The 25,877-nt window shown below is 48.2% G+C and overlaps 1 protein-coding gene across 4 annotated transcripts in view; it reads right to left on the reverse strand.

Moving 5' to 3' along the window:
• The window catches only part of LOC138824461 (transcriptional coactivator YAP1), a 58,003-nt gene that overhangs the window by 3,491 nt on the left and 28,635 nt on the right, over window positions 1–25,877 (reverse strand). Inside the window, exons 4-8 of one of the 4 annotated variants that reach the window (XM_070018341.1) lie at window positions 20,988–21,101; window positions 10,438–10,631; window positions 8,397–8,444; window positions 1,295–1,425; window positions 282–394 (exon numbers count right to left, since the gene is read on the reverse strand). In XM_070018341.1, coding sequence (XP_069874442.1) covers window positions 282–394; window positions 1,295–1,425; window positions 8,397–8,444; window positions 10,438–10,631; window positions 20,988–21,101 — 600 coding nt within the window. The remainder of the gene's footprint in view (window positions 1–281; window positions 395–1,294; window positions 1,426–8,396; window positions 8,445–10,437; window positions 10,632–20,987; window positions 21,102–25,877) is intronic. The other 3 variants (XM_070018342.1, XM_070018344.1, XM_070018345.1) reach the window with 3 other exon arrangements.

Consider the following 25,877-nt stretch of genomic DNA (forward strand, 5'->3'; position numbering starts at 1 on the left):
GCCACGGTGCAGGGGAGGAGGGCTCCTGAGCAGCTCGGATTCAACTGTGCACAACAAAGCTGATCCCAAAGCCGGTCACAGGGACACACAGACACCGGCAGCCCCAGAGCTCAGGAAGGAGAAGCGGGAGGAGCTTGAGAGAGGGAGGGCGGGAGGGAGGGAGGCTCAGTGGAACTGGAGTTGATTGGATGTCATTATTTTGCTCATAGTGCTTCTCAGGCCTGCTGGCCCTGGCCGTCTGGCTGAGAGTCGCACATGTGGGAGGAAGGAAGCTCACTGACCTGTGTCCATCTCGTCCACACTGTTCAGGAAGTCGTCAGGGGTCCGGGGGACGCTGTAGCTGCTCATGCTGAGTCCACTGTCTGTGCTTTCGTCTCGGGAGTGATAGGTGCCGCTGCAAACACACACAATACCATCAGCTCCAGGCAAAAGTGAACTCGAATTTCAGAGATCAGTGGGAGCTTGGCCCCGCCGTGCTTGACGCAGGCCCCCGAGCCGCTGCGAGACCAAGACAGATCTGTCTGAAGGCACTGTGTGTGGTGGGAGAGGGAGACAGACAGACAGACAGACTCAGCTGGTTTTCTGGCTGCAAGGTTGAATGGAGGGTGGAGTAGACGCCACGGCTTCTGTTCCCAGCTCTCCCAGGCACCAGTCAGCGCCCAAATTCCATGTGGACATGCAGACAGGCCCGTGCTGGACCAATGTTTCCGCTCTGGGCAGAACCCAAACCCAGCCCCAAATGGGGACAGGGACAGGCCACAGGCGGACGCATCACTGCGGACAAGAACTCCACAGCCTGATGTCACGTGATCGCCCCAAACCCAGGGATTGTGTTAATTCATTAAGAGGCACCCACCAGCTATTATTGACAAATATTGCCATAAACCTTTGTGCACTTTTTGAAAGAGGCACTTTTATCTCCTTGAACACCTGCCAGAGTGAGATAGCGCGGATCTCACAGCACAGCACTCTTGAATTATCTACTTATTTTGTAAAACGATAATTCTACGCAGATTCATTGAGTTCACAGAAAGGATTCACCATGTTCCATCACGATTCTGTAATTCTGAGCAACTATTAGTCAACAGGACAGGCAGAGAAAAACAATTTGTGCGCAAGTCTGAGCAGGCTGCCTGTGCTCGCAGGAACCTTGTCCAGGGAAAGTCGCATGTGGTGATGGCACTTGGTCCCACACACGTGTCCTCCAAACCTCCACATGCACTGGACGGTGCGATCGCAAAGCTCTGCTTGCTCTCAGAGACCAAGCAGCCATCCCTGCAAACCTTCCACCCACCTGTTAAGAAAGGGGTCTGAGCTGTTGGCGGTCATGGTCCTCAATTCCTGAGTCATCCCGGGGGAAGACGCGGGGTTCTGCGTGCCGCCGTCCTGCTCCATCGTGGGTAACTGGCTGCGGAGAGCGAGTTCCTTCAACAAACGGAAAGGAACAGAGAGAGTCAATCCACAGATGAACAAATTTACTGTTAAGACTGAAGACACAATGCACACTGGGATAACCAGGTGCATTTAAATTGGAAGTCTGAATGCCTATTTTAAAGTTAACACATTCTCCCATGACCAGTAACTAACATTTCAAGTGACCAAAAACAGTGGCGTCTAGTTCTATTCACCTGAGAACATGTGCACGTTGCTAGGTGAGTGGTCCTTCAACTTCCCTAACTCTGGCAGACACCCCCACGATATTCGCCCACATGTATTTCTTAGTGGTGCTGGGCTGTGAACACAGGTCTTCTGCTTGCTGAGCAGCTGCTGTGCCACAGGAGCCACAGTCCCAGTCCTCTGTTTTTTTTCTGGTTGGTCGTGGGCCTGAACTCTGGGCCTGGGCGCTGTCCCTCAGCTCTTCAGCTCAAGGCTAGCACTCTACCACTTGAGCCACAGCGCCACTTCCAGCCTTTTCTGTTAATGTGGTGCTGAGGAATCGAACCCAGGGCCTCATGCATGCGAGGCAAGCACTCGTTGTTTTAAGAGAGGGAAAGAAAGATGAGGTAAATTTGGTCAGAATGCACTGTATGCAGGGGTGGAAATATTACATCCGAACCCCCTTGAACTAATCTATGTTCATTAAAAGTAAAAACATAACATGTCACAAAAATAAAATCAGGAAGATGACGGACCAGATGGAGGTCAGCAAGAAGTCAGCAAGAGACACCTTGTTCAGACAGTCAAAGCAGGGTGCAGAGCTGCTTGTCTAGCCCGCTCCAGTTCTGACTTCAACCCAGGGACGCTCAGGTGAGTGTCCACCACGCAGCCGCCTCTGCGCCTCGGCACCGCTATCTGATGAGGTATTACAGGTAGTCCAACCGGCCAACTCCTGCCTCAGCTCTACCGCGATATGGCTGAGAGAGAACTTGTGCAGCAACTGCAGCCTGACGAATGCTTTAGTATGCGCATGCTGCTGCTGGACACCCACTGCGATCCACATGCTCGCCCCCAATGTCTTCCTGCTCCTCACCTTCCTCACTCAGGTCCACGGAACGGAACAACCTCCGTTCTGTCCTCACAGACCCACAGGTGCTGTCAAGTGTTCTATAGACAGAGCCAGACAGCACTTACCTTTCACTTAGCACAGTGCTGAGACCTGTTTGGGCTATATATACACAGTTGATCCCCCCCCCTTTTTTTGGTCGGTTGTGGGACTTGAACTCTGGGCTTTGGATGCTCTCCCTGGGTTCTGCCGCTTGAGCCGCAGCGCCACTCTTCCAGTTTTCTAGTGGTTTATTGGAAATCAGGGTCTCACGGGATTTCCTGACTAGGCTGGTTTTGAACGGTGATCCTCAGATCTCAGCCTCCTGAGTAGCTAGGATTACAGGCGTGAGCCACCGGAGCCTGGCCAGTCGATTCCCCTTTATTGCAGATATTCTACTATAAATGCTTATCCACATGCTTTATCAAAACATACATTTTTGTTGTTTCTTAATTTTCGCTTTGTGTAGACATATGCTTTCATTTTTCTTGGATGTCCTAAAAAATAAATAAAACCTAGAACCATTCTAAATATTTCCAAATTTCTGACTGTTCCACTGCCTGTCTCCCAATTTTTCAAAGAAATAAATTTAACATATAGCCAAAATGCCAATTGCCTGAAGGTGTTTTCCTCCCCATTCCTTCTCTTCTTTTATTTTTTGGTTGTTGTGGTTGCTCAAGTTTGAACTGAAGGCACTGCATGTGTCCCCAGCCCTCAGTGTTTTCTGTTGTTTTTTTAAAAACCATATGGGGAATTCATATTGCTATTTGAAAAGGGAAAAGGAAACAGAAGGGCCAGTGGTTCATAGTTGGGTCTGGGTCCATGAAAGTGCCTTACAAGTCTGGGGTTGTGGCTCAAGTGACCGAGCGTTTGCCTCACAAACAACAAGTTCAATTCCCAGTCCTTTAAAAAAAACAACAGCCCACTGCATAAAGCCGGCAAGCTGCCTCCTGCGTTGCTCCAAGGCGCCCGCGGGCTGACAAATCCGGGCCACTGGCTTTGCTCACAGCACAGAGGGCTGAGTGCAAATGTGGCCCAGACCAGCAAGATTTACAAGCTCAATGGGAAAACCCACCACATTTTTGTATGATTACAGAAGAAAATGAGCTAAAAATACTTACTTTGTTTAGAAAAAGTCAAACACTCTAGAAGAACTATTTGACCTTTGCAACACAGAAGCATGATTTAAGTTTTGGCTGGATTTCCTATAAGTTTGCTTACTTCCTCATTTTTGAAAGATTGTCATAAACTATTTTAGCTACCTTGGGGAAAAGAAAAGTTTAACAAACTTGTATTTTTAGCTCAGTATTCTAATTCAGGGCATTGTAGTCAGGATAAAATAATCCAAGAATAATTCATAGATAAGATGCAACTTTCAATAAAATGTTTCAACTGTAATCAGTTTTCAGGCAAGTCAATTATGAAAAAGGGTTTATATCCAAACTAAATGTGTGTTCAGAATTTTAAGTTTTGTCGCTGTTTGTTCCCAGGGGAAGGAATAGAAGCGGGCTCCGGGTGATGGGGCAAATGTTCTACCACCAAGACGGATCCCAACTCCCGAAATATGGTAAAATAACTGTCACAGAACAGTTGCTTTCTACATAGCCATCTGTAGATATGCACAGGCTAATTTTTAAATGCAACAGAATTGCGTTTCAGACTAACAACTTCACATTAACTTTTTTACACCTGTGCAAGTGAAAATAATTTCTTCTGAAGTAACCAGCAAAAGGTCTGTGACTCCCTGAAACAAATTTTCAGTATTCTACACCAAAATCCTTCCTTTTGTGCAGTAGGTTTTACTCTTACACTTACAATCCTTGGCTAAGAGTGCAAGGAGTGCACAGCCTAGCCCTGCTGGAAGCCCCGCCCACCAGTTCCCCCACTGCATTTCTTCTAATTCTTGCGGTCCATTTCCTGTATCATTTTTCTTTTATTGTCTCACTACATAGACAGAACTTGTTCTGTATGTAGCCCAAGCTGGTCTTGAACTCATGAACTTCCTGGCTCATCCTCAGCGTGCTGGGCTACTCCCTATGGTAATTTGACCCCCTAAATTTGACTCTACCGGTCACTGGGAGAAGATGGTCGTATAACTGCCTCTATTCTGGGGATTTTCAAGAATTCTATCAAGGACACTTGGGTCTCATTTTGACCTTAGCCTTCTAAGGGAAACCGGAAATCCCTAATTGCTGAGAGGGAAGGGGTGAGCAAGCCTCTCACTGAAGGGAGAGTAACTTACTGAGAATGATAGAAACAGTCACCCCACTCCAAGAGGTTTCCAGTTTAGACTTGATCTGGAAAGTATAAACATTAAAACTGCACCACACAAAAATGCTCATACTAAGGAGGAGCTGTCTGTGCTCTCGCTCAAGCCCATCCTCACAAGGCCCTGGGGCCCGAGCTGGAAGGCCGTCCTACCGCCGTCCTCACAAGGTCTCGCCGACCTGCGGGAGCCCCGCGGCGGGCACCGCAGGCCTGGAAGACCATACAGTCAGTTCCCCATCTCGCGAAGGTACTTAGTCGCAAAGGCGACTTCTGAGAAGCAAAATGGCTTTTGAAATATAAAAACTGTGCGTAACTGAAGTGAACGTAAAACCTAAAGCACTTATATAATGAAAAAACTTCTACCAAAATCCTGCAAACTGTAATAAGGGCGATAAATTCTGTAGCTGACGAAGACACAGAAATGGGTTTTAAATTTCTTTCACAGTTTTCCATGTCAGTATCTTTGGAGTCACATTTATTAGCGTTTTCCCTCACTGACATTAGTGTAAATGGCCACAGGAATGTGTGCTTCAGATAGGACTGAACGCTAATGAAAGTTCTTAAGGACACCAGAGGGAATGGCCAAGTTCCCACACCACCACGCAGGAAGCGGGTGAAAGTAGCATGATCTCACGGCAAAGACCGACCAAAGCACAGTGCCTGCTGCCATCCACACACTGAGATTTGCCCTTTATGCGTCTTGTTCTTTGAAAGTGGAGAGCACTTTCTGGTTTTGAGGTGGGGTGGGGGGAGCATTTTGATAACAGTACTATGTTTTGGACTTAGGGCCCTGTCCCTTAGCTCTTCTTTCTTTAAGGCTGGGGTCCTGCCACTTGAGCCACAGTTCTACTTTTTGATGGTTAATTGGAGATTAAGTCTTGTGGACTTTCTTGACCCGGCTGGCTTTGTTTTTTGCTTTTTTGGGTCTGGTCATGGGGCCTGAACTCTGGGCCTGGGCGCTGTCCCTCAGCTCTTCAGCTCAAGGCGAGCACTCTACCATTTGAGCCACAGCGCCACTTCCAGCTTTCTTTCTTTTTGCTTATGTGGTGCTGAGGAATCGAACCCAGGGCCACATGCATGCAAGGCAAGCGCTCTACCACTGAGCCACCTTCCCAGTCCCCCTGGATGGCTTTGAATCATGATCCTCAGATCTCAGCCTCCTAAGTAGCTATGATTACAGGTGTGGCCACTGGCACCAAGCCCTGGCCTTAGTTGTTCTTGTCCACCCTGTTGCACACTGTCTCTTCCTTGCTTAATCTTTCCTGACAGTGTGTGGGCATGCTACATGCTTTGTGATCAAGGACAGTGGGTCTTGCTGAATTTATCCTTCTCTTTCCCCTCTTCCCCAAAGGCAGACACAGAGTTCCACAAGGCAACAAAGCAGACTTGAATGCCTCTCCCCCAAAGCAAAGCCTAAACCCAACAACTACAGCCTTAGTCCACCACCTTTCTGCGTGCGAGCCGGCCCTGCGGCAAGGTGTCTGAAAGAGCTCAATACAAGTTCCCGCTCTACTCTGCCGGTGAAGAAGGGACACCACGCCCCGGAGCTGCTGAGTCCTCATCAGACCTGCTGGGTTCTTCGGGGCCTCCCTCCAAGGAGACGTCTTAACGGCTGCCCACGCCTCACAGAACCTATGCCTGAAAACCGACCGCTTTCCCTGGGTTTGGAATTATTTGGGTCTGAATTCAGGCCCTTGTGCTTGCTAGGCCAGCACGACTCCACACCCCCCCCCTTTTTCTGGGTAGGGTCTGACTTCTGCCGAGGCTGCGCTCAGACGCAGACCCTCATTCCTTGGGCCTGTCACACAGCAGAGGTCACAAGCATGAATCAGCAGCACACCCAGCTTAATAACTGAGCTAGAGCTAAGCTTGGGACAGCCGACAGAGGTTGTCTCTCTTCTGTTCCTACATCTGTCCTATGATCACATAGAACATACATGACATCAGAAAAGCTCAAGTCCATGAATCTGAGCTCCTCAAAATTTAACTGAAATTTCATAGTTAATGTGTTTTCTGTAGAATTGTGTCTGGTTGAAAACAAGGAGGTGGACAACTTATTGACATACGGTATGTGCTGACATACGCAACAAATCAGTATTTAAGTCTAGCATGTTTAAAGTAAATTCTACAGAACCTATCTCCTTAAGGTCTTCTGTCCTCCTCCCCTCCCCGCAGAGGGATTTGGCCCAGCATGGGCCTTGGTGCTCCAGGGAGGCGAAAACCCAGCCCAACCAAGGCTCGTCTTTTCTAAAGCTTTACTGTTAGAAAAAATCACAACTACCTTCCTAGTCAAGTGTGAAATAATGACATAAAAACACTTCATTTCCCAGGTTGAAGAGTTGGTTGAAAGCAGAGTAGGCAAAGGAGAGGGGCAACTGATCATCATCCACTTTTATCTTGCAGGACTTTTTTTTTGCCAGTCCCAGGGTTTGAACTCAGGGCCTGTGCGCTGTCCCTGAGACTTTTTGTCCTCAAGGCTAGCACTCTACCACTTGAGCCATGGCACCACTTCTGGCTTTTTATGTGGTACTGAGGAATAACCCAGGGCTTCATGCATGCTAGGCAAGCGCTCTACCACTGAGCCTCCTTCCCAGCCCCTTACAGGACTTTTATTAGGACTTTTAATGTGATAAAAGCCTCCTTTAAGTAATGCTCCAGAGAAAATATAAAGAAAAAGAAATCTCTGCAGATATTCAAGGCAATGTAGCCCTCACATCGAAGGGGTACTGGTGTGGTATACATTGAGAATGTGTATTCTATCTACTGTGGTGCAGATTAGACTGGTTCAGACCTGCTCCCTTACATGGTCTGGTCTTTTGATTAGACACGGGCACTCACGACATAGATAAGGCAAACAGAGTTCAAGTTAACTCTCCCCTCTGCGGTTGTCTATTCTAGTGGGGGTGCTTGCTCTCTCCAAAGCGAGTGGCGTCTGTAGTCAGTCCCCTCCCCTGGCTGTGGGGTGCAGGGAGAGCTGTGCAGAAGACAAGGGCTTGACAGCCACCTCTGTCCCTCTAAGGGAAGGATCGCTAGCGCTTTGTTTCTGCAGAGGACCGTGCCCGTAGAGAATGCCCTTCACACGCATCAGACAGGAGTCTGTGTGAGGAAGGAAGCACCACTGGCCGCCATCTTCACCAACACCTGAGGCTCTCACACAGTGCAGCCGGGGTTCGCAGGGAGAAACGAGCCCGCAGCCCCACCCCAGAGGAGCCCTCTTGGGCCTGACGGATTTGGCCTCCTCCTCTGAAATGTCCACTAGAAGACTGCCTTGTCCCAGCCTCGTGACTGTGCTCACCCCCAGCACACGGCTCCCACGTTCCTATGTTCAACCCAGTACTTCCTTTAAGACACCAAGAAACCCTATTTTCAGCCATTCAAGTTCAAGTCAGAGCTACTCTGAGCTGACAGAATATGCGGTGAGCCAGTCCACTTCGAATGTGGACGGACAAGACTCCAGTGAAGACGGGAGGCAGCAGACGTGGACTGTGGAAAAGCCATCGTCACTGTGCATCATGGTAGAAAGAAGACTCCAAGTTATAATCTCTGGCTAATCTACACTGAGGGCCCTGGAATACAAGTGTCTCCTTTTCTAACTCATTTTCTTTTTTTCCTTTTTCCAATGCTAAAACATCATAGAAGAGCCTACCTGACATTTTGGAGAATTGGCTGTGCTGCGATTGATATTCCGCATTGCCTAAGAGTAAAAAATAAACGGATAAAAATTACTTTAAGCCACATGGTTTGGCTGTGTAGGCTTACAAATTGTATCCAGACATATCACCAGAGCACAGAATTCCCAAGCTACCGAGAAGCAGAGGACTCAGGAAGACAGGGGCCAGGGAGTCACCACAGAACAAAAACTAAAACCTCTGCAGTTCAAACAGCTTTAAGACAGATGGCAAGGCTGCAGAGCTCAGGAGCCAGGCACCCGGCGGGAAGGGCTGGGGCTCCACAGTGGAGCTGTTGCCCACAGGTCACAGAAGCCAGTCACTTCAGAGACACTGAATTGACACTGATCGCTAACAGAGACACAGAAGAATTCTTTAAAAACTGACTGTTAGTATGAGCACAGAGCACATTTGTCACCTCAACGCAAGACAGGACAGTAGCAAGAAAAAAAGAAGAGGTCACCTATGAAGAAGCGAAACCAAGCTGTCCAGGACCCATCACCCAAGGTAGGGACAAGAAGATTTAGAGAAAGTCCTCAGAAAGAAGGGTTAACAAGTAGCGTTTTTGCCCACCAGAAACAAACAAAACAACCACACTGATGTTGGCATTCACGAAAATCGTGGATGACTCATCAAGACTTTTAAAACAAAAACATTAAGACTTTGACATCACTAATTAAGTAACTTGTTTCTTCTTAAAGTGTCTCAAGTTGGATAGGCCTCCATCACGTGCAAGTGAAGCCTGCGTTTCCTTAGACCCATGAGTACTCATCAGTAACACAGTAAGAAGCAAACCTTGAAACAGGCTGTGTAGACACAGTGCTGAATTGTCACATTTCTCTAATATCCATATGGTTAAATTCCTCATGTGTTACCCTGCTCTGACAATGCAGTCTACTTGAATACGCACCCTCTTTACTAGCCCAAGGGCCAATTACTGACAGAGCAAAGTCACTGGAGAGCGAGCCGGTCATGAATTCCTTAGGTACCTATCAGCTGGCTCCTCACAGCCCACAGCAGAGCTCAGAGATGGCTCAGGCTCACGCATGGTTGGTTAGGGGAGGGGGGGGGGGGAGGGAGGGCGGGAGGGAGGGAAGGAGGGAGGGAGGGCCCAGAGCTCCCTAATTGACACTCCGGAGACAGGAAAAATAGAGTGAGACTATCTATTGTACTTTCACATTTTGTACATTCTTACCACTGTATAGTGTTTACTATCTATCCAAAACTATTTATACAAATGCTTAAAAAAAACTTATTCTGCTAATATGACAAAAACCCTCAATAGCTAGGTATTTTAAACGCGCTCGAACAAGGTAAGTTAAACACTGTTTTGACCATGCTTGCCTAGCCACCCACAGCCCCTTTCCTCGCTGCTAGACGGGCAACTCTACTGCTAAGCCCTCTTAGCCAAAAATTCATTTTGAGAAGCGGAATGAATTATCTCAGTCTGGACCTCAAGCTCTCTACCATCATGAAAAGAACAAATCAGAAGAGGGGGTGTATTAATTTGTTTTTGTTTCCATTTCCTGGAGTTCACTTCCATACTAAGAAGGGAATTTTAAGACATGTGAATCTTCTACGTTTGGAGAAGACCAAGAACATACTTTATGAGATTTTGCAGACTGAGGCGCACAACACGCAGGCCCGGCAGTCAAGACTGTGTCACAGGTGTCCTGTGGCGTGCGGAAATGCTGTGCTCAGAGCAGAAGCAGCTAGCTCTTCCCCCCGCTGTCCCCGCGCCCCTCCTGGGTTGTGAGGAATACAGGACGCCACAGCCCGAGCCCCGTTCCAGGGAGCATCCCTGTGTTTCCTCTGTGTCTCGCTGCACCACACCGCCCATGGCCCACAAGTCTCTTTGTAACACAGGATTACAAACAGCGATGCCGCTTGTAACAACGCTGTGATCTGGGCACCATGGGCTGCGGTGACCCCCACTTTACAGTGTTCCTCCACAACCACTCAACGCTGCGCTGAAGTCTGCCCGAGTTCATGAAAGAAAAGCGGAAGGCTGGTGTCTACCTGTGGCCTCACCTGCCGGAGCAGCTCCTGCTGCTTCAGCCGCAGCCGCTCCTTCTCCATCTGCAGCTGCTGCAGCCGCATGTGCTGTTGCTGGTTGGAGCCCCCGCCTCCCAGGAGGGCTCCCTGCGGGCTCTGGGGTGCCAAGGGCGGCGGCTGCTTCACAGGGGCGCTCTGACTGATTCTCTGGTTCATGGCTGAAATGAGAGAAGAGAGCATCCTAAACAAGTCTGCTGACAGGACGATGTAGTTACTCCACAGCACCTGGAGAAATGTGACGGAGCTGCTTGGGTCTGGACAGCAGCACTAGGTACAAATCTCCTAGGAGTCCGCCAAGATCACTGCGGCTGGATCAGGTGATCACTGCTGAACCCGTGGCACAGGCAGCACGGGAGAGCGCGCACACGGGAACGGGCAGAAAGTCTTAGCTGTGAAGAAAGGTCTGAGCGTGTATTTGTGTTTTCGGGGCCTGGGGCTTGTCAGTGCCAGCACCGTCCTTGAGCTCTTTTGCTCAAGGCTAGCACTCTACCCACTTGAGCCACAGCTCTGCTTTCTGGTGTTTAACCGAAGCCAGGGTTTCCCGGACTTTTCTGCTGGGGCTGGCTGCAGCCCTCCAGACACCAGCCTCCCAAGCAGCTAGGATGATGGATGAGTGTCACTGACACCTAACTGCAAATAATCTGCAAGACTGGTAAATAATCTCTTTAGACTGAAAGCTGTGACAAAATCAGTATTACAAGATGAGCTTATTCAACGTAAGCCAGACACAGCACCACGCACCCTCGGCATTCCTGTGCAGACCCGTTGTCTGTACTCAATTTTCTCAGACCTATGGCACGTACTATGCACCTATGGCTGCATTTTTACTACTGACACAACACTGAAGGAAGGACATCTCCTGATGGTCACGAAACCCAGCGGACACCTGTGCAGAACACGGAGCAGGGGACTGGTGACTTCCAGTTGTGTTTAGCTACATGCTGTGTGAGCTCAGGGCCCGAGCAGCAATACAAAGACTCCACGAGGAGAGCCACTTAACCAACTCAGGGAGCAGTGGCGCCACTCGCAGGCTGGGGTTTCTTCTCCCTGAAGCATCCTGTTCTCCGTCATCTGAGCATCTTAATGAAGCATCAAAGCACACAGTGCAGTGGGCACGGAGCACATGAGACCGCACACACAGCAAACAGCTGAACCGGAAGCGGGGCCGGGCACTTCCAACCTCCGCCCTGTGTTTCCAGACTGTACCTTCACAAGGTAAAGAGAGAAAAAGACTCCACACAAGATGTCAGAAGGGCTGTACTGTGAAGCTGATGATGTGTCTGAGACACCCAAGGAGAGGCAACTGCTCTGAATTTTACAAAACACAAAAGTCCTGACAGCTTTTTGGCAGCAAACCAACCACTCAGCAGTTCTGAAAAAGAGACCACCTCCTTCAGAGGGAGGAGGAGAGGATCTTCGACAGAACATCTCTCCCCAGGGTCACTGACAACATCCAACTTTAAACTGACACAATTTGTACCCTCAAACCCCTGGACCCATACAAAGCATTACAAACAAGTCACTCAGTTTTGAAGACTTTGGGGTAACAAATTCATTTCTAATATCTTAAGTATACATTTAAAATTAGGAATTATTTTTGAACTACTAAAACATTAGGATCTTGCCATCCTCAGACAATTTAATGAATACTTTTCTATTCTTATCTCTCTTGGTAGTTGTAGTGCTTAAAACTCAGGGCCTGGGCGCTGTCCCTGAGCTCTATCTCTCAAGGCCAGCACTCTACCACTTTGAGCCACAGCTGTACTTCCAGAGTCTCATGGACTTTCCTGTCCAAAACCGGCTTTGAATCGTGAGCCTCAGATCTTACACTCTTGAGTAGCTGGGATTACAGGCATGAGCCACGAGTGCGAGAGCCTAATGAATACTTTTCTGTTCATCTTTAAAACAGTGAACCTCTGGCTCATACCTACAATACTGCTCGAGCTCCTCAGAGCAGAGGCCTACGGGATCAGAGGCAGCAGGGCAGCACAGTCTGCATGACTCCCTCTTCAGTTAGCCAGCAAAAAAGCCAGGCTAGAGGTATGGATCACTACGTAGCCCAATACCAGATGAGAGCCTACCCGCAACCTCAGCAATCACAAGTTAAGTCCTAGTACCAGGGAAAACAACCAACAAGGAATGCCCACTGCTTACTACAAGGGACCAGGGATCTGCAAAATTTCAACTCACGGCATGGGAAGGTGGCTCAGCGGTAGAGCGCTCGCCTGGCATGCACGAAGCCTGGGTTCTATTCCTCAGCACCACATACACAGAAAAAGCTGCAAGTAGCGCTGTGGCTCCGGAGTGCCAGCCTTGAGCAGAGAGCGGCTCAGACACAGCGCCCAGGCCCTGAGTTCAAGCCCCAAGACTGGCAAAAAAAAAAAAAAAAAAAAAAAAGCAACTCATTGTATGAGCTACCATTTTCTAATGCTGGCTTCTCGGGACAAATGACTACTTGACTCACCATCATGGCACCGAAAAGATCAGCAGCTGTTAGGCCCACAATGCAAGCACATGCCTACCCCTGCACTCTGACAGAGGCAGGATCCGGAGGTTGAGGCCAGAGTGTGTGATCTACCCGGATGGGGCGCCAGGGCCCGAACCTGAGGACTCATGTCTTGACTATCAAAATGCATAGGCCGGTGCCTAACACGGCACCTAGACTATGTACCTAAGTCGTATCACCACACCTGGGGTCCTCTGGGGTGAGGGAGTCCGCGTACCGAACGGCTCACCATGTTAACATGCATGTTCCGGGGCTCTTCCTAGGTCGACACATCTGCGCAGCCCACCGCACCATCCCACTCCACAACTTTTATCCCTCCATGAGCCACGCCTGTGTCGTGGGCAGCTCCCCCACTCCTCCCTCAGCCCCGCCGACCCTGCTCTACCACCTGCGGTTCTCAAACGTGTCTACAGGTTTCTTTCTGTATGGACATCAACTGTCAACCCAGCACAGCTACCGCCACACGGAGCCCGACGAGTTTCCAAAGCCGCTGCCTCACTCGGGCACCCAGCTGCCCTGGGTGAAGGTGCGCGCCGCCGCCACGTGCGGCTCCTCAGCTGTCAGTCTTTCTCGGCCAGTCCACGCGTGGTTCAGACAGTGGTGCGCTGTGCCTCGTGGGCCACGGCCACTCATCTCCTCTGGTCTGGATGCTTCTCTCAACTCCACCTCTGCCCTTCCCTAACACCAACTCCTGAGCACCCCCACAAAGGATAAATATTTCCATCTATAATTGCTTAAAAACAGGGATGACGAACACCAATACTTGGCATCAGCCAACTTTTCCTCCGGAAAGTCTGGCTTAATCCTCATGACGGTGTTATTTTCCAAACAATACACTTACGGATGGCACAACGCTAGCACTAATGCAAGAGAGCACGTGCTCCTCATCACCTCATCCAGCACTTCAGGCAGGGAGCGAGGCGAGGCAGGGCAGGAGGGCTGCTCAGAGCACCCCTGCGCCCCTTCTAGAAAACACACCCCGAGACTCGCGTGGAAGCAGTGTGACTACTGCCGTAAAGAGAGGGGAGTCACACTCGAGAATTCAGGTTAGATTAAGGAACAAGCAAATTCATTAATCACAGCTTGACTTCCAATTTCCTACTAGTTGGGAGCACTTTTCACTGGATGCATCTGTAGTCCGTGAGACACAGGAACCTTGGCGTTCGACCATGTTCCCTACAGAGCCTCACACCAGAGGTGTGGTACACACTTTACTGTGACCTCTTACTTGCTTCCTCCGCAGCCTCCATCTCCATGGCCCGTGGGCCCCTCCACTCAGACCTGAGATCCTGAACAGACCGTGGGTGCAGGGGAGTCTGAGCACAAGGACTTCTGAAATGGCCTCAGCAACCCCAAAAGCAGAACAAAACGATTCAGAGATAAAACCCAGCCCAGCACCACTCCTGTGCTAGGTCAGCCTAATTTCCTTCACAGAGATAGGCCTTGGGGGGAGGGGGGGGAGATGTTTGCTTCTCCAATCTCCTCTTTGCTTTTATCTGAACTGGGGAGGGGGTAGCCAAAGCAGGCCGGCCCTCTTCCCAGGGTACTTTAACACAAACAGAACTGGAGACAACTCTCCTCTAACAACAAAGGTGTGCTCAGTAACGCCAGTCCTGGCGACATGAAGCTCTTAAATTACACAAATTGCGAAGTTAATAACAGAAGAACAACAGAATATTCTTTACATAACTATCTGGGCTGCAGAGCCACCCATCCTGCACGAAGTACACACTAACTTCATCCACACTGGCCTGCGTGCCAGGGGAGGTGCGGGAAGGCTTGCCATAGAACTTTGGTGGTACCAGCCTACTGAATTTCACACCAACTTTTCAAGTGAATAAGGCTGCTCAACTCAAGGAGTGCGTGAGTGCTGCTACTTATTCAATAGTCTTCCAGACTTAAAAAGTGTGACCAGTGCCAGCCTTTAACAGTGGGCTTCAACCTGACTGCTTTGGGCAGACTGGCTAAACTTCAGGTTCACTTACATTAGATTTTCAACTGCGTCCATTTACAGATGCTCTAAAATTAAAAACAAACAAAGCACACCTCCAAAGCACCACTGCCGATTGCAGTAAAAGCTCCTGCTGCTAAAGACCCGGCTGAGAAAGGTACAGCTACAGCTTCCCTAATCCTCCCTACACCCCCCCCCCAATTTGGCTTCCAAGAGATAGGGCTTATCTTCAGATTAGAGGTGAGAGATATCGCACCCCTCTTCAAAAGTAATTCCCGAGGACCAGAAGACCAAAAGCTGAATTGAGAAGGTACAATAAATAGTTCAAAAGTTATCTCCTAAACCCCTGTGCACTCAGATTAAGGGTATTGAAAAGTAACTTCCAGGAGGAGAACTCACAGTACAGCCTTCCCTTCTCCCCTTCCCCCATCCCAAGACTGGGCACATTCCTAAGGGTGTCCAGTTTAATCCGCTCACATCTCACACACCAGCCAAGCTAAGTCAAGGCAAGTCAGTTGTCTTTCTGAACCACTTGGTAACTTAGTGCTATCAGAAAAACCTGGGTCTCTCTCTTGTGTTGGACTTAGGGCTTCAACTCAGGGCCTGGGCACTGAGCTTTTGTGCTCAAGGCTAGTGAAGAGGAGGATCTCTGGTGTTAATCTGGATTTTCCTGCTGGGGCTAGCACCCACCACTGTCCTCACATCAACCTCCTGAATAAATTTGGGTTTCTAACTCTCCAAACGAGTAATTTCATATACAACACAATTTAATTCAATGAAATCCAGAAAGTTATGCTAACTCTCACATGGAAAACAGGAGACTAACCTTTACTATAGATTTGGTTGGTAGGAAAAAAAAAAAAGGCTCATTGGGGGTGGGGGGGTGGGGGGTGGGGGGTGGAGGGCAGCACAGAAAACTCCCCAGCAGGGCACTGTCATCTCTGCTTTTCTCCTTGAATGATGCACTTAAAACACCACCCGGTATCACGTTTAAGGAGGTACCAGTAACATGAAAGGCTGGTCAATTTTTACAGTGGAGAACACAGGGAAAATCAGGACGGCTGCCCCTAGATCAGCCTGATCCTGCTAAGATCAGACCTGTACTCCTAACCATGAAGGGAAATAGATTTCTGAGGAAAGTGACAACCAGCATCTGGCCCAGAGAACCTGCCTTAAATGGCATGGATTCCCTGGGAGAGCAGCAAGCCAATCAAGGCAAGGTCCGTTCCCCGGTGGTCTTGCTCCGCAGTGGGAAACCCATTCCAGGGGGCTGGTCTGGAAGTGGGGGGCTGGGGCCCTCACTAGCTTTCTTCACAGAGTCAGGACGCAGGGCACAAGAACACGAACCCTTCCCTCTCTCCAAGTCCTGGCAGGGCAGGTAGACGGGTGGGGTGGTTTCTAAAAGCAGAATGGCCTGCAGTCTAGCAGTCCTGAGATAGATTCTACACCAGAGGTCTGCACAGCTTAGAATTCCCCGAACTTCAGGGCCGCTCAGACTTCCTACTCCTCTTGGCATAATTTTCAAATATTAAACATGAGCGGGTGGTTCGGGGAGTCACAGCGAACGAGGGATCCTGTGCCATTTAGTGGGCCAGGGACAGGGACGATGGTACTGCATCTGTGAGGCTCTGAGTTCAGTCCTCCAGGACAGAAAGGGAAGAAGGAAGGGAAGGAGGGAGGGAGGGAGGGAGGGAGGGAGGGAGGGAGGGAGGGAGGGAGGGAGGGAGGGATTTTCCTCTTCAGGCCAAAGTGAAGTTTATCTGTCAGTGATTGTTGGTTAGCAGTAATTCTTTTCACTTCAACATAAAAGAAACATCACCTTTTCCTCTCTGTCCTAAGGAGTTAATATAATCAAAACCAAGAAACGATGACAGTCTAGGATTCCCAGGAAAGATAAAAAAGCTGGCAAGGGAAACAAATTGTCTTCAATACATGGATGCCAAGCAATCTGCCCTTCTGATAAAACTCAAATGGCCAAATGGCATCCCCCCCCCCTTCCCAGCTCACCAGCACAGAAGTTAGAGTTTCTGAAGCACCCAGAGTTTTACCCTTATCGCTGATAAGGAGAGATTTGGGGCTGGCCAATACTGAATCTTAGGATAGTTAATGAGATGATTGATGTCTTAGGGTTAAAATTTCTAAGAGATATTTAATTACTTATATTTATTTTACCTTGGACAGAAAAATGTCCTGTACAACTTTTGGCTTTAGGGACCTATTTTACTAAAAGAAAATTTTGTCAGTATGTAAGTTTGAACTCAACAGAATACTGCGCCACTCGAACCATGCCTCAGCTTTTCTTCACATTATTATGCTTTATATCCAAGTCACAATCCACCTACTTATGCTTCCTGCATAGATGAAAGGGGGTCTCACAAATTTCACCTGGAACCATCTTGCCTCCTAGATAACTGGGATTACAGGAGTAAGAATCCATGCCCAACTTTCTGTTGGTTAAAATAGGGTCTCGTGAACATTTTCCTGGGCTGGTCTTAAACTAAATCTTCCAGATCTCAAGTGGCTGGGGCTACAGTACAGGCATCACCCACCAGGGTCTGGTTTGGGGCTAGCCTTCAGCTGAAGAGCTGAGACACAGCGCCCAGGCTGAGTTCAGGCCCTATGACTGGCAAAAAAAAAAAAAAGAAAAAAGAAAAAAGAAAATGTGGAAATGAAGGGTGAAAATTAACATCTGAGTTTTAACTACCTTTGACATTTCCCAGCATAAAACTTTCTGTGCCCGAACTGTAGTAAGGAATGACAGGGTATTCTAATCTCCAGTGAACAAGCCAAAAAGCCAGAAGTAGGGCCATGGCTCAAGTGGTAGAACATTAGCCTTGAACAAAAAAGCTCAAGGACAGTGCCCAGGCCCTGAGCTCAAGCCCAGGATAAGCAATGATTCATATATATATATCAGCAGGCCCTGGAGTTTTTTCTGTTTTCCTTTTTTTTGGCGGCGGGGGGGGGGGGGGGGGGGTGTCCGGTCGTGGGGCCTTAACTCTGGGCCTGGGCACTGTCCCTCAGCTCTTCAGCTCAAGGCTAGCGCTCTACCACTTGAGCCACAGCACCACTTCCAGCTTTTTTCTTATGTGGTGCTGAGGCATCGAACCCAGGGCCTCGAGCATGCAAGGAAAGTGCTCTACCACTGAGCCACCTTCCCAGCCCCCCTGTTTTCCTTTTTTTTTTTTGGAACCAGGATCCCAGATCTCAGCCTTGTGAGTAGCTAGGATTACAGGTGCGAGCCACCGGCACCCAGCTTAAACATTCTTCCTTAAAAGCCCTGTAAGTATCTGCATCCACATTGACATTTGGTCACAACTGATGATCTGTTAAATATTACTAGTAAATTTTCTAAAACAATGTACAGACATAGTTTTTTAATGTTAAATGAATAAGAACACCATAAAAATTTACTAATCCCAACCCGTTATTTAATTTCCTAATTTCAGATAATGCATTTAAACTTTGTGAGAGATATGAAGGAATGGTTATCTTAATGCTCTAGGTTGAAGGGCCTGATTAGAAATATAAAAAGGATCCACACTGAAGGGGGTGACCTAGTTAACACTCACACAGAGGTATAGCCTTCCCTCCAACCCATCACAACTCGAATAGCCGACATTTAAATACAGACTTGGAAAATACAGGGAAACAAACTCTAGAACCCTAAGAGCAATAACCGAATACCATTTGCAGAGCCTGCTGGGCTCAGGGGGGTCGAAATAGGGGTGGGGGGAAGGTGGCTCAGTGGAAGAGCGCTTGCCTAGCATGCATGAAGCCCTGGGTTCCATTCCTCAGTACCACATACAAAGAAAAAGCCAGAAACAGTGCTGTGGCTCATTTGATAGAGCTCTATCTTCGAGCAGGGACAGCACCCAGGCCCTAAGTTGAAGCCCCAGGACTGGCAAAAAAAAAAAGTAGGGGAAAGCGAAAGCGGGGGGGGGGGGGGGGGGGGGGGGGAGAGGAGGAATAATCCACTACATAGAACAGAACTTCAGGTTGAAGGAAGTCTTCAAAATCCAGCATCTAACAGCTTGTCTCTATCTGCAGTCACTCCAGATCAGAGCACTAATTCCCCCTGTTGTCTCTCCCCTACCCCTTCAGTTACACTTGAGCTCTCTGACTGAAAAGGTCTGGAACAGATTAAAAGCCCAGCCACAAAATAAAGAGCACTGGCATGCTGACAAGCCTGTCTGGGACACACATCCACAGTGGGCCCAGAAAGGGGAACGAGGCAGGAAGAGAATTTCATGAGACTTTTTTGGCACATCTAATCATAAGCTTGTGTGTGCATGTGTGTTTCAGAGGTAGGAGTGGTTTTGTTTTTGTTTTTTTGGTTCTTACTGTTTCACTGAAAACATGCCTTTAAAAATCTTAAATACTGATCTCAGTAAAGAGTTAATCATTTTTCATGAGCCTAAAATTTCCAAAATGCAGATGAATTCATTTCATTAAAAATGACCCCAAGAAACGTGGCCTCCGTCACCCCAGTCCTTAGAACTAATGGCAACATTTATTAAATTTCCTACCTCTCATGGGCTCCTATTTCAACCACAAGGCCTTATTCAAATATTAAAATAGGACCTGAAGTTGTGAATTACTAACATGCCACATTACCTTTTATTTTTAACCCTCAAACAGGTCCAGAAGCCAAAAAGACTGGCATTTAAGCCAAACTGGTTATCTGTCAAAATAACCATCTCTGCCCAGGACCAACTTTGATTTTACTTTGCATTAATCCATAAAGTTGACATTTGAGGCAAACAACACAAGTACTGTTTGGTTGAACTTTTCTGTTTTTGGGGGTTTTTTTGGTTGGTCGTGGAGCTTGAACTCTGGGCCTGGGCCCTGTCCCACAGCTCTTCACCTCAAAAGTGAGTACTCTACTACCTGAGCTACAGCGCCACTTCTGGTTTTTTGATGGTTCACCGGAGATAAGAGTCTTAGGGACTTTCCTGCGCGGGCTGGCTTTGAACCCCGATGCTCAGATCTCAGCCTCCTGAGTGGCTAGGATGACAGGCGTGAGCCGCCAGTGCCCACTTTGTTTTTTCTCGAGGTAGACCCAAGAGGCAGAAAGGTTCCTAGGACTGCTGACGAGGAAGTTACTTGGTGTAGCCGCTCTATATGGTTATTTCTGCTTTCCGCGAGGCATGCGGGAGATGGCATCCGCAGAGTTAACTCCTCTCCCCTGTAAGGCCCATGGAGGCTGCGAGGTCAGCCTCAGGAGGCTTCAAGCGTCCGCTCGGAGCCTGACCCACTGTGTGATCGATGTTGCACATGGTTTCAGTTAGCTGCGTCTAGCTCAAGACGACAGCTTCAAAACCACAGTTTTTAGATTCATTTTCCATGGCTTTGGAAAAAGATCCCAGAAACCCAACTGAGGAGACTGAAACAGTGCAAAAATATATATAACTATGGATAAACAGGCACAAAGACCCTTAGGCACGCTTATGAAATAAACAAGCACGCTCTGCTTTGTGCGAGGTACAATCATTTAGCCATGCAATGTGACAGGAACCTAGCTTACTCTTTTGTTTCCTACATTATTTAAAAGGGAAGGGGCCTTTGCTATGGAGGGAAAAAAGCCAAGAAGTGTGAGGGGATGCTTCCTTTGGACCATTTCTAAAGCCAAGGGCTGCCCCGCCCCCGCTACCACCTAAAGCCGGACCTCTCTTCACCATTTATCACCAGCCCTGGATGGTGCTCATCCCTCTGAGTTAAGACCAGGTCACTGAGAGCCAGTATTCCAGGTTTTCCATGTGGCCCAACAGCCTGGTTTTGTACAAGGTCACTGTGCTTCCCACACAACCAAGAGGAGCAGGGATTCTGGTCTGTCAGCTGTTACAACATCCCCCTCTCCGCCCAGACTGACAAGCCGACTTAGAGCTCAGCGTCTCAAGTTTAAATGAAGAGGTTGGGAAAAAAAAAAAAACAAAAACAAAAACCAGTACTTGGGAAAGTTGGAAAGGCAGTCATTTTGTACAACTACATAACTATGTAACCACATTTAAATGCACTTTCCAAAATTCACACACTCAAGAATTTGAAATGAACCTTTACCAAAGCGAGGGTCGATCCTGGGGTCCAGCCAGGAGGTGGTCTTGTCCTTGTGGTTGATGTAGTAAATCTCTCCATCCTGAGTGGTGGCTTGCTCCCAGCCGTCAGGTAGAGGGCCTGTAACACCAGAGGAAAAGAATCATGGTTAGTTTTCCATTATTGTTACCTAAAAACAGGAAAGGGTGCAAATTTAAACACAAAACACCTCTAGACGCACAACAATGCATGGGACAGATTTTAGCTTGTATTCAGAGGAAAGATACACTTATATACCTGATTCTTCTCCTCAGAGAGGAAACGGAAGAACAATAAAACCCACATCCCCCAAAGACACAAACAAAAACCACACTTCACCTACGACTGCCACGTTCCTCTTATTTCTACTATGTATGTGACTGGCCCCCACCCACCAAGAAAACTGCAATACACTATCATCCCCCACCCCCAAAACCTTAGTGGATATGGTGGGAAGTGGGTCTGTGGATAGAATCTTCAGCTTGCTGGAGTGTGGGAGACGGGCATGGAACAGGAAAGTTTTGCAAGGCAACTGTCTCAAGAAGTGAAAGGAGGTGCCATTTTGAAGCGACAGAATAATATAAAATGGGCAGTTAGCACTTGGGAGTATTTTTCTACTTTCATGAGGATGCGGAAGCCAGGTGATTGGCTTCAGGGAGATGAGGTCCAAAATAACAAAGTATTGGGACACTTCCACCGGAAACACGGACAGTAGCATTGCTTCTACCCTTGTGAAAATGGCTCAAGTTTAAAACGATTTTGAAAGCCGTGTTCACCGCTTAAGAACGCCAAAGTCCTAAGACACACATGTGACTACCCCATGAGCAAGTCCACAGCAGCCCCGGTTCAATCCCAGGACGCCAATAACCCTAGCTGCTTCCAGGCTTGGGTCGGGAAGATCCCAGTTCAAGACCAAGCTGGCGATTCATGCAAGATCCGTCAGCCAGCAGCAGGGGCGCTGAGCTGCCGCCGCCATCCCAACATGGGAGTGTAAGAGCAGAGACGCCTCCACACTCTCTCTACAGAGCTGGATGTGGGGCTGCGTGTGGTGCCTGTTGTCCCAGCGAAGAATTAGCCCCACACAGGCTGGGACAGAAGTACAGCCCCAGCCGGGCTTCTGTGGCTCACACCTGTCATTCTAGCTACTCAGGAGGCTGAAATCTGAGGATTGCGGCTCGAAGCTAGCCCAGGCAGGAAAGTCCACAGGATGGACTTTCATTTATTCCATTTACTAAAAAGCCGGGAATTTGAGCTGTGGCTAAAAGTGGTAGAGCGTTAGCCTTGAGCACAAAACCTCAGGGACAGTGCCCCAGCCCTGAGTTCAAACCCTTGGACTGGCATCAAAAAAACGCAAAACCTAAATCCAACAGTGTAAAAGGGGCTGGAAGCGTGGGCTCCTGAGTTCAAACACCAATAAAGAGAAGGGAGAAGGTGAAGAAAAACAAAACTTTCCATCCTTTAATTAAGTAAAAGGACCGATGGATAACATGTTGGGACTACTATTTCTATAACAGCATTTCTCCCAAATCATAGACAACCTTTAGACTAGTCAAGAGAGACAATAAATTTTTCATCCAAATTCACTTTTTGCTACTGGAGTGACACATTGGGTCTTTTAAGGCTGAACTGCCATACCCTGGTCCTTACACGAAAACCTTTATAACACTTTAAGAAACAAAGGAGGGCTAGGCGCCGGTGGCTCACGCCTGTCATCCTAGCTACTCAGGAGGCTGAGATCTGAGGATAGCGGTTCAAAGCCAGACTGGGCAGGAAAGTCCATAAGACTCTGATTTCCAATAAACCACTAGAAAATTGGAAGTGGCACTGTGGTTCAAGCAGTAGCGCGGTCACCTTGAGCTGAAGAGCACAAGGACAGCACCCAAGCCCAGAGTTCAAGCCCCATGACCGACAAAAAACAAAAGATGGCTGGGAATGTGGCTCAGTGGTAGAGTGCTCGTCTGGCATGCACGAAGCCCTAAGTTAGATTCCTCAATGCCACGTACACAGAAAAGGCCAGAAGTGGAACTCAAGTTCAAGTGGTAGAGTTCTATCCTTGAGCGAAAGCTAAAGGACAATGCCAGGCCCTGAGTTCAAGCCACAGGGCTGGCAAAGAAAGAGAGAGAGAGAGGGAGAGAGGGAGAGAGAGAGAGAGGAAGAGAGAGAGGGAGAGAGGGAGAGAGAGGGAGAGAGAGGGAGAGAGAGGGAGAGAGAGGGAGAGAAGGGGGGTGAGATAAAGCATGTGAGAAATTAGAATTTGGGTAAACAGAAGGAAGTAGTGTGCTATCATTAAACAATGGTTACAATTATTTATCCTTAGGGAAGATACATTTCTAGACGGGATATAAGAACACAGCCTGACTGACAACCCATCCACCACAGCCACCACTCACTTCCTGCAATATTTTCAGAACAAACAAAATACTCTGTCGTAATCTGAGGGTGACAGGACATCCACTCCTGATCTTGCCTAAGAATGCTTGCATTAGTAATAACTAACTAAAACCACCTGCAATGTCTAATCAAACAGGAAAGTCTTGATCACAAGGGTGGAGTGATTAGTATCTCCTCACCTGCCCTGCAACTCAGGAAGGAAGGAAGAAGTCTCCAGGGACACACAACACACCCAGGTGACCGGCTCAAAGTGCATACAGGTCTATCAAGAAATCCTTTCCTTAGAAAGTAGATTCAGTGACCTTTCCAGAATTCTGATCCACACACCAAGGTACTGTTCTAAGTTCTTTGCAAGAAAATTAGTAACTGTGCAATAATTTTATTACATATGGACAATTATTTTCCCCTGCTAAACACACAAGGAAGTTAAGGCCTAAAAACAGTTTACCCAAAGGATGGGAATGTGGCTTAGTTGTAGAATGCTTGCCTAGCATGCAGGTAGCCCTGGGTTTGATTCCTCAGTAACAAACAGAAAAGGCCGGAAGTGATGTTCTGGCTGGGCTTGAGCAAAAGAAGCTCAGAGACAGTGCCCAGGGCCTGAGTTCAAGCCCAGAACTGGCACCAAAAAAAAAAAAAGAGAGCTAGCAAGTAGCAATGACACACATGCATATGTACTTCTTCTTTATGTTCTTTAATACTTTCTAAAATTAGTTTGGTGATTAAATTGGTACTTTTAAGAAGCACCTTATAGGCAGGTGCCATTGGCTCTCAGGCCTGTACTACTATCTACTTAGGGGGCAGAGATCTGAAGGTTGCAGTTTGAAGTCAGCATGGGCAGGTAAGTCTGTGAGACTCTCATCTCCAATAAACTACTGAAAAAAGCTGATTAATGGCAGCATGGCTCAAGTGGTATAGCACTAACCTTGAGCATAAACAAGATCAGGGATGGCATCTAGGCCCCGAGTTCAAGCCCCAGGACCAGCAAAAAATAAAATAAAATTAGTAAGGCACCAATGGCTCACACCTGTAATCCTAGCTACTTAGGAGGCTGAGATGAGGACTGTGGTTCAAAGCCAGCCTGGGCAGGAAAGTCCATGGGACTCCCATCTCCAATTAACCACCACAAAAAGCTGAAAGTGGAGCTATGGCTCAAGTGGTACAGCACTAGTCTTGAGCACAAAAGCTCAGGGGCAGAACCCAGGCTCTGAGTATGAGCCCCAGGACTAGCATTAAAAAAAAAACAACTAAATCTATATTTAACATTTTAATGCCTATATGAAACAAACTCAAGTAAATCTGAAAGCCAGAGATAAACTGATTACTTGGGTAAAGAACCAATAGCCTTGTATTTGAAGAAAGTTTGTAGAAATAAACAGCCTCAAACTATTCTGAGGGCTGGGAAGGTGGCTCAGCAGTAGAGCACTTGCCTTGCATGCACGAGGCCCTGGGTTCGATTCCTCAGCACCACATAAGCAAAAAGAAAAAAAGCCGGAAGTGGCGCGGTGGCGCAAGTGGTAGAGCGCTAGCCTTGAGCTGAAGAGCTGAGGGACAGCGCCTAGGCCCAGAGTTCAGGCCCCACGGCTGGACCCAAAAAAACAAAACAAAACAAAACAAAAAAACTATTCTGAATGAACAGTGACTTAAATTCTTGCACTGTATCAGCTCATATTTACTTACACATGTATATGTACATATACACATACATGTATGAGGACATGTACACAATGCTCTACAAGTAAGATAATGGCACCAGTTGTGTCCATTTGCGGATTGCAAGTGAATTCTCATCTAATCGCCGTAATAGCTCTAGGGAGGACTTCATTATTGAAATTGAGACATAGTAACGTCGAAGATCCCACAAGGCCCACGGTGACCCTGAGGATTCAAACCCATATCCCTGACTCCAAGGCCTCTTGATCTCAGCCCCGACTCCGCGCGGTCTTGTCAGAGGCGGGAATCAGGTTGTTCCTGAGACAGAACACGCATGGGAGGCCGTGTCCAGTGAAGGCACCCAGTTGCTGTTCCGTCCTGAGCACCGAAGGGTCTGCTGTCTCCAGGCTGGGGGGCTGAGGAGCCAGCTGTTCCTGAGTCAAGTGGCCTTGTTCTCCAGTGTCAACTCTGAACTCTAATATTCAAGTGTTCAACCCACAGAGAGCTGTGGAAGCAGACGCACTGTGCAATCCTGGCTTCCTTCTCTCCATGAGCTCCCCACACCAGCCACCACTCCACCCTCCACCGTCAGGTGACAACACGCCCTGCAGAGCTGCTGCCAGGTTCCCTAAGCCAGGGCAGCCGGCAAGGGCACAGGAATAGATCCAGAACGCAGCCTTGAGGAAGGAGTGATGGGCAAAGGTGTCTTTTTAATGAGAGAACCTTGACCCTGACCCACCTCACAAAGGGCAAAGTCACCCAGCACCAACTGCACAGGGAAAGTGAGAAATGAAATGCTGACACCGGGACTCTTCTTTAGTGGATTGAAACAGAGCT

Source organism: Dipodomys merriami, unplaced genomic scaffold, assembly GCF_024711535.1.
Source record: "Dipodomys merriami isolate MVZ:Mamm:240054 unplaced genomic scaffold, mDipMer1.0.p SCAF_129, whole genome shotgun sequence".
Lineage (NCBI taxonomy): Eukaryota > Metazoa > Chordata > Mammalia > Rodentia > Heteromyidae > Dipodomys > Dipodomys merriami.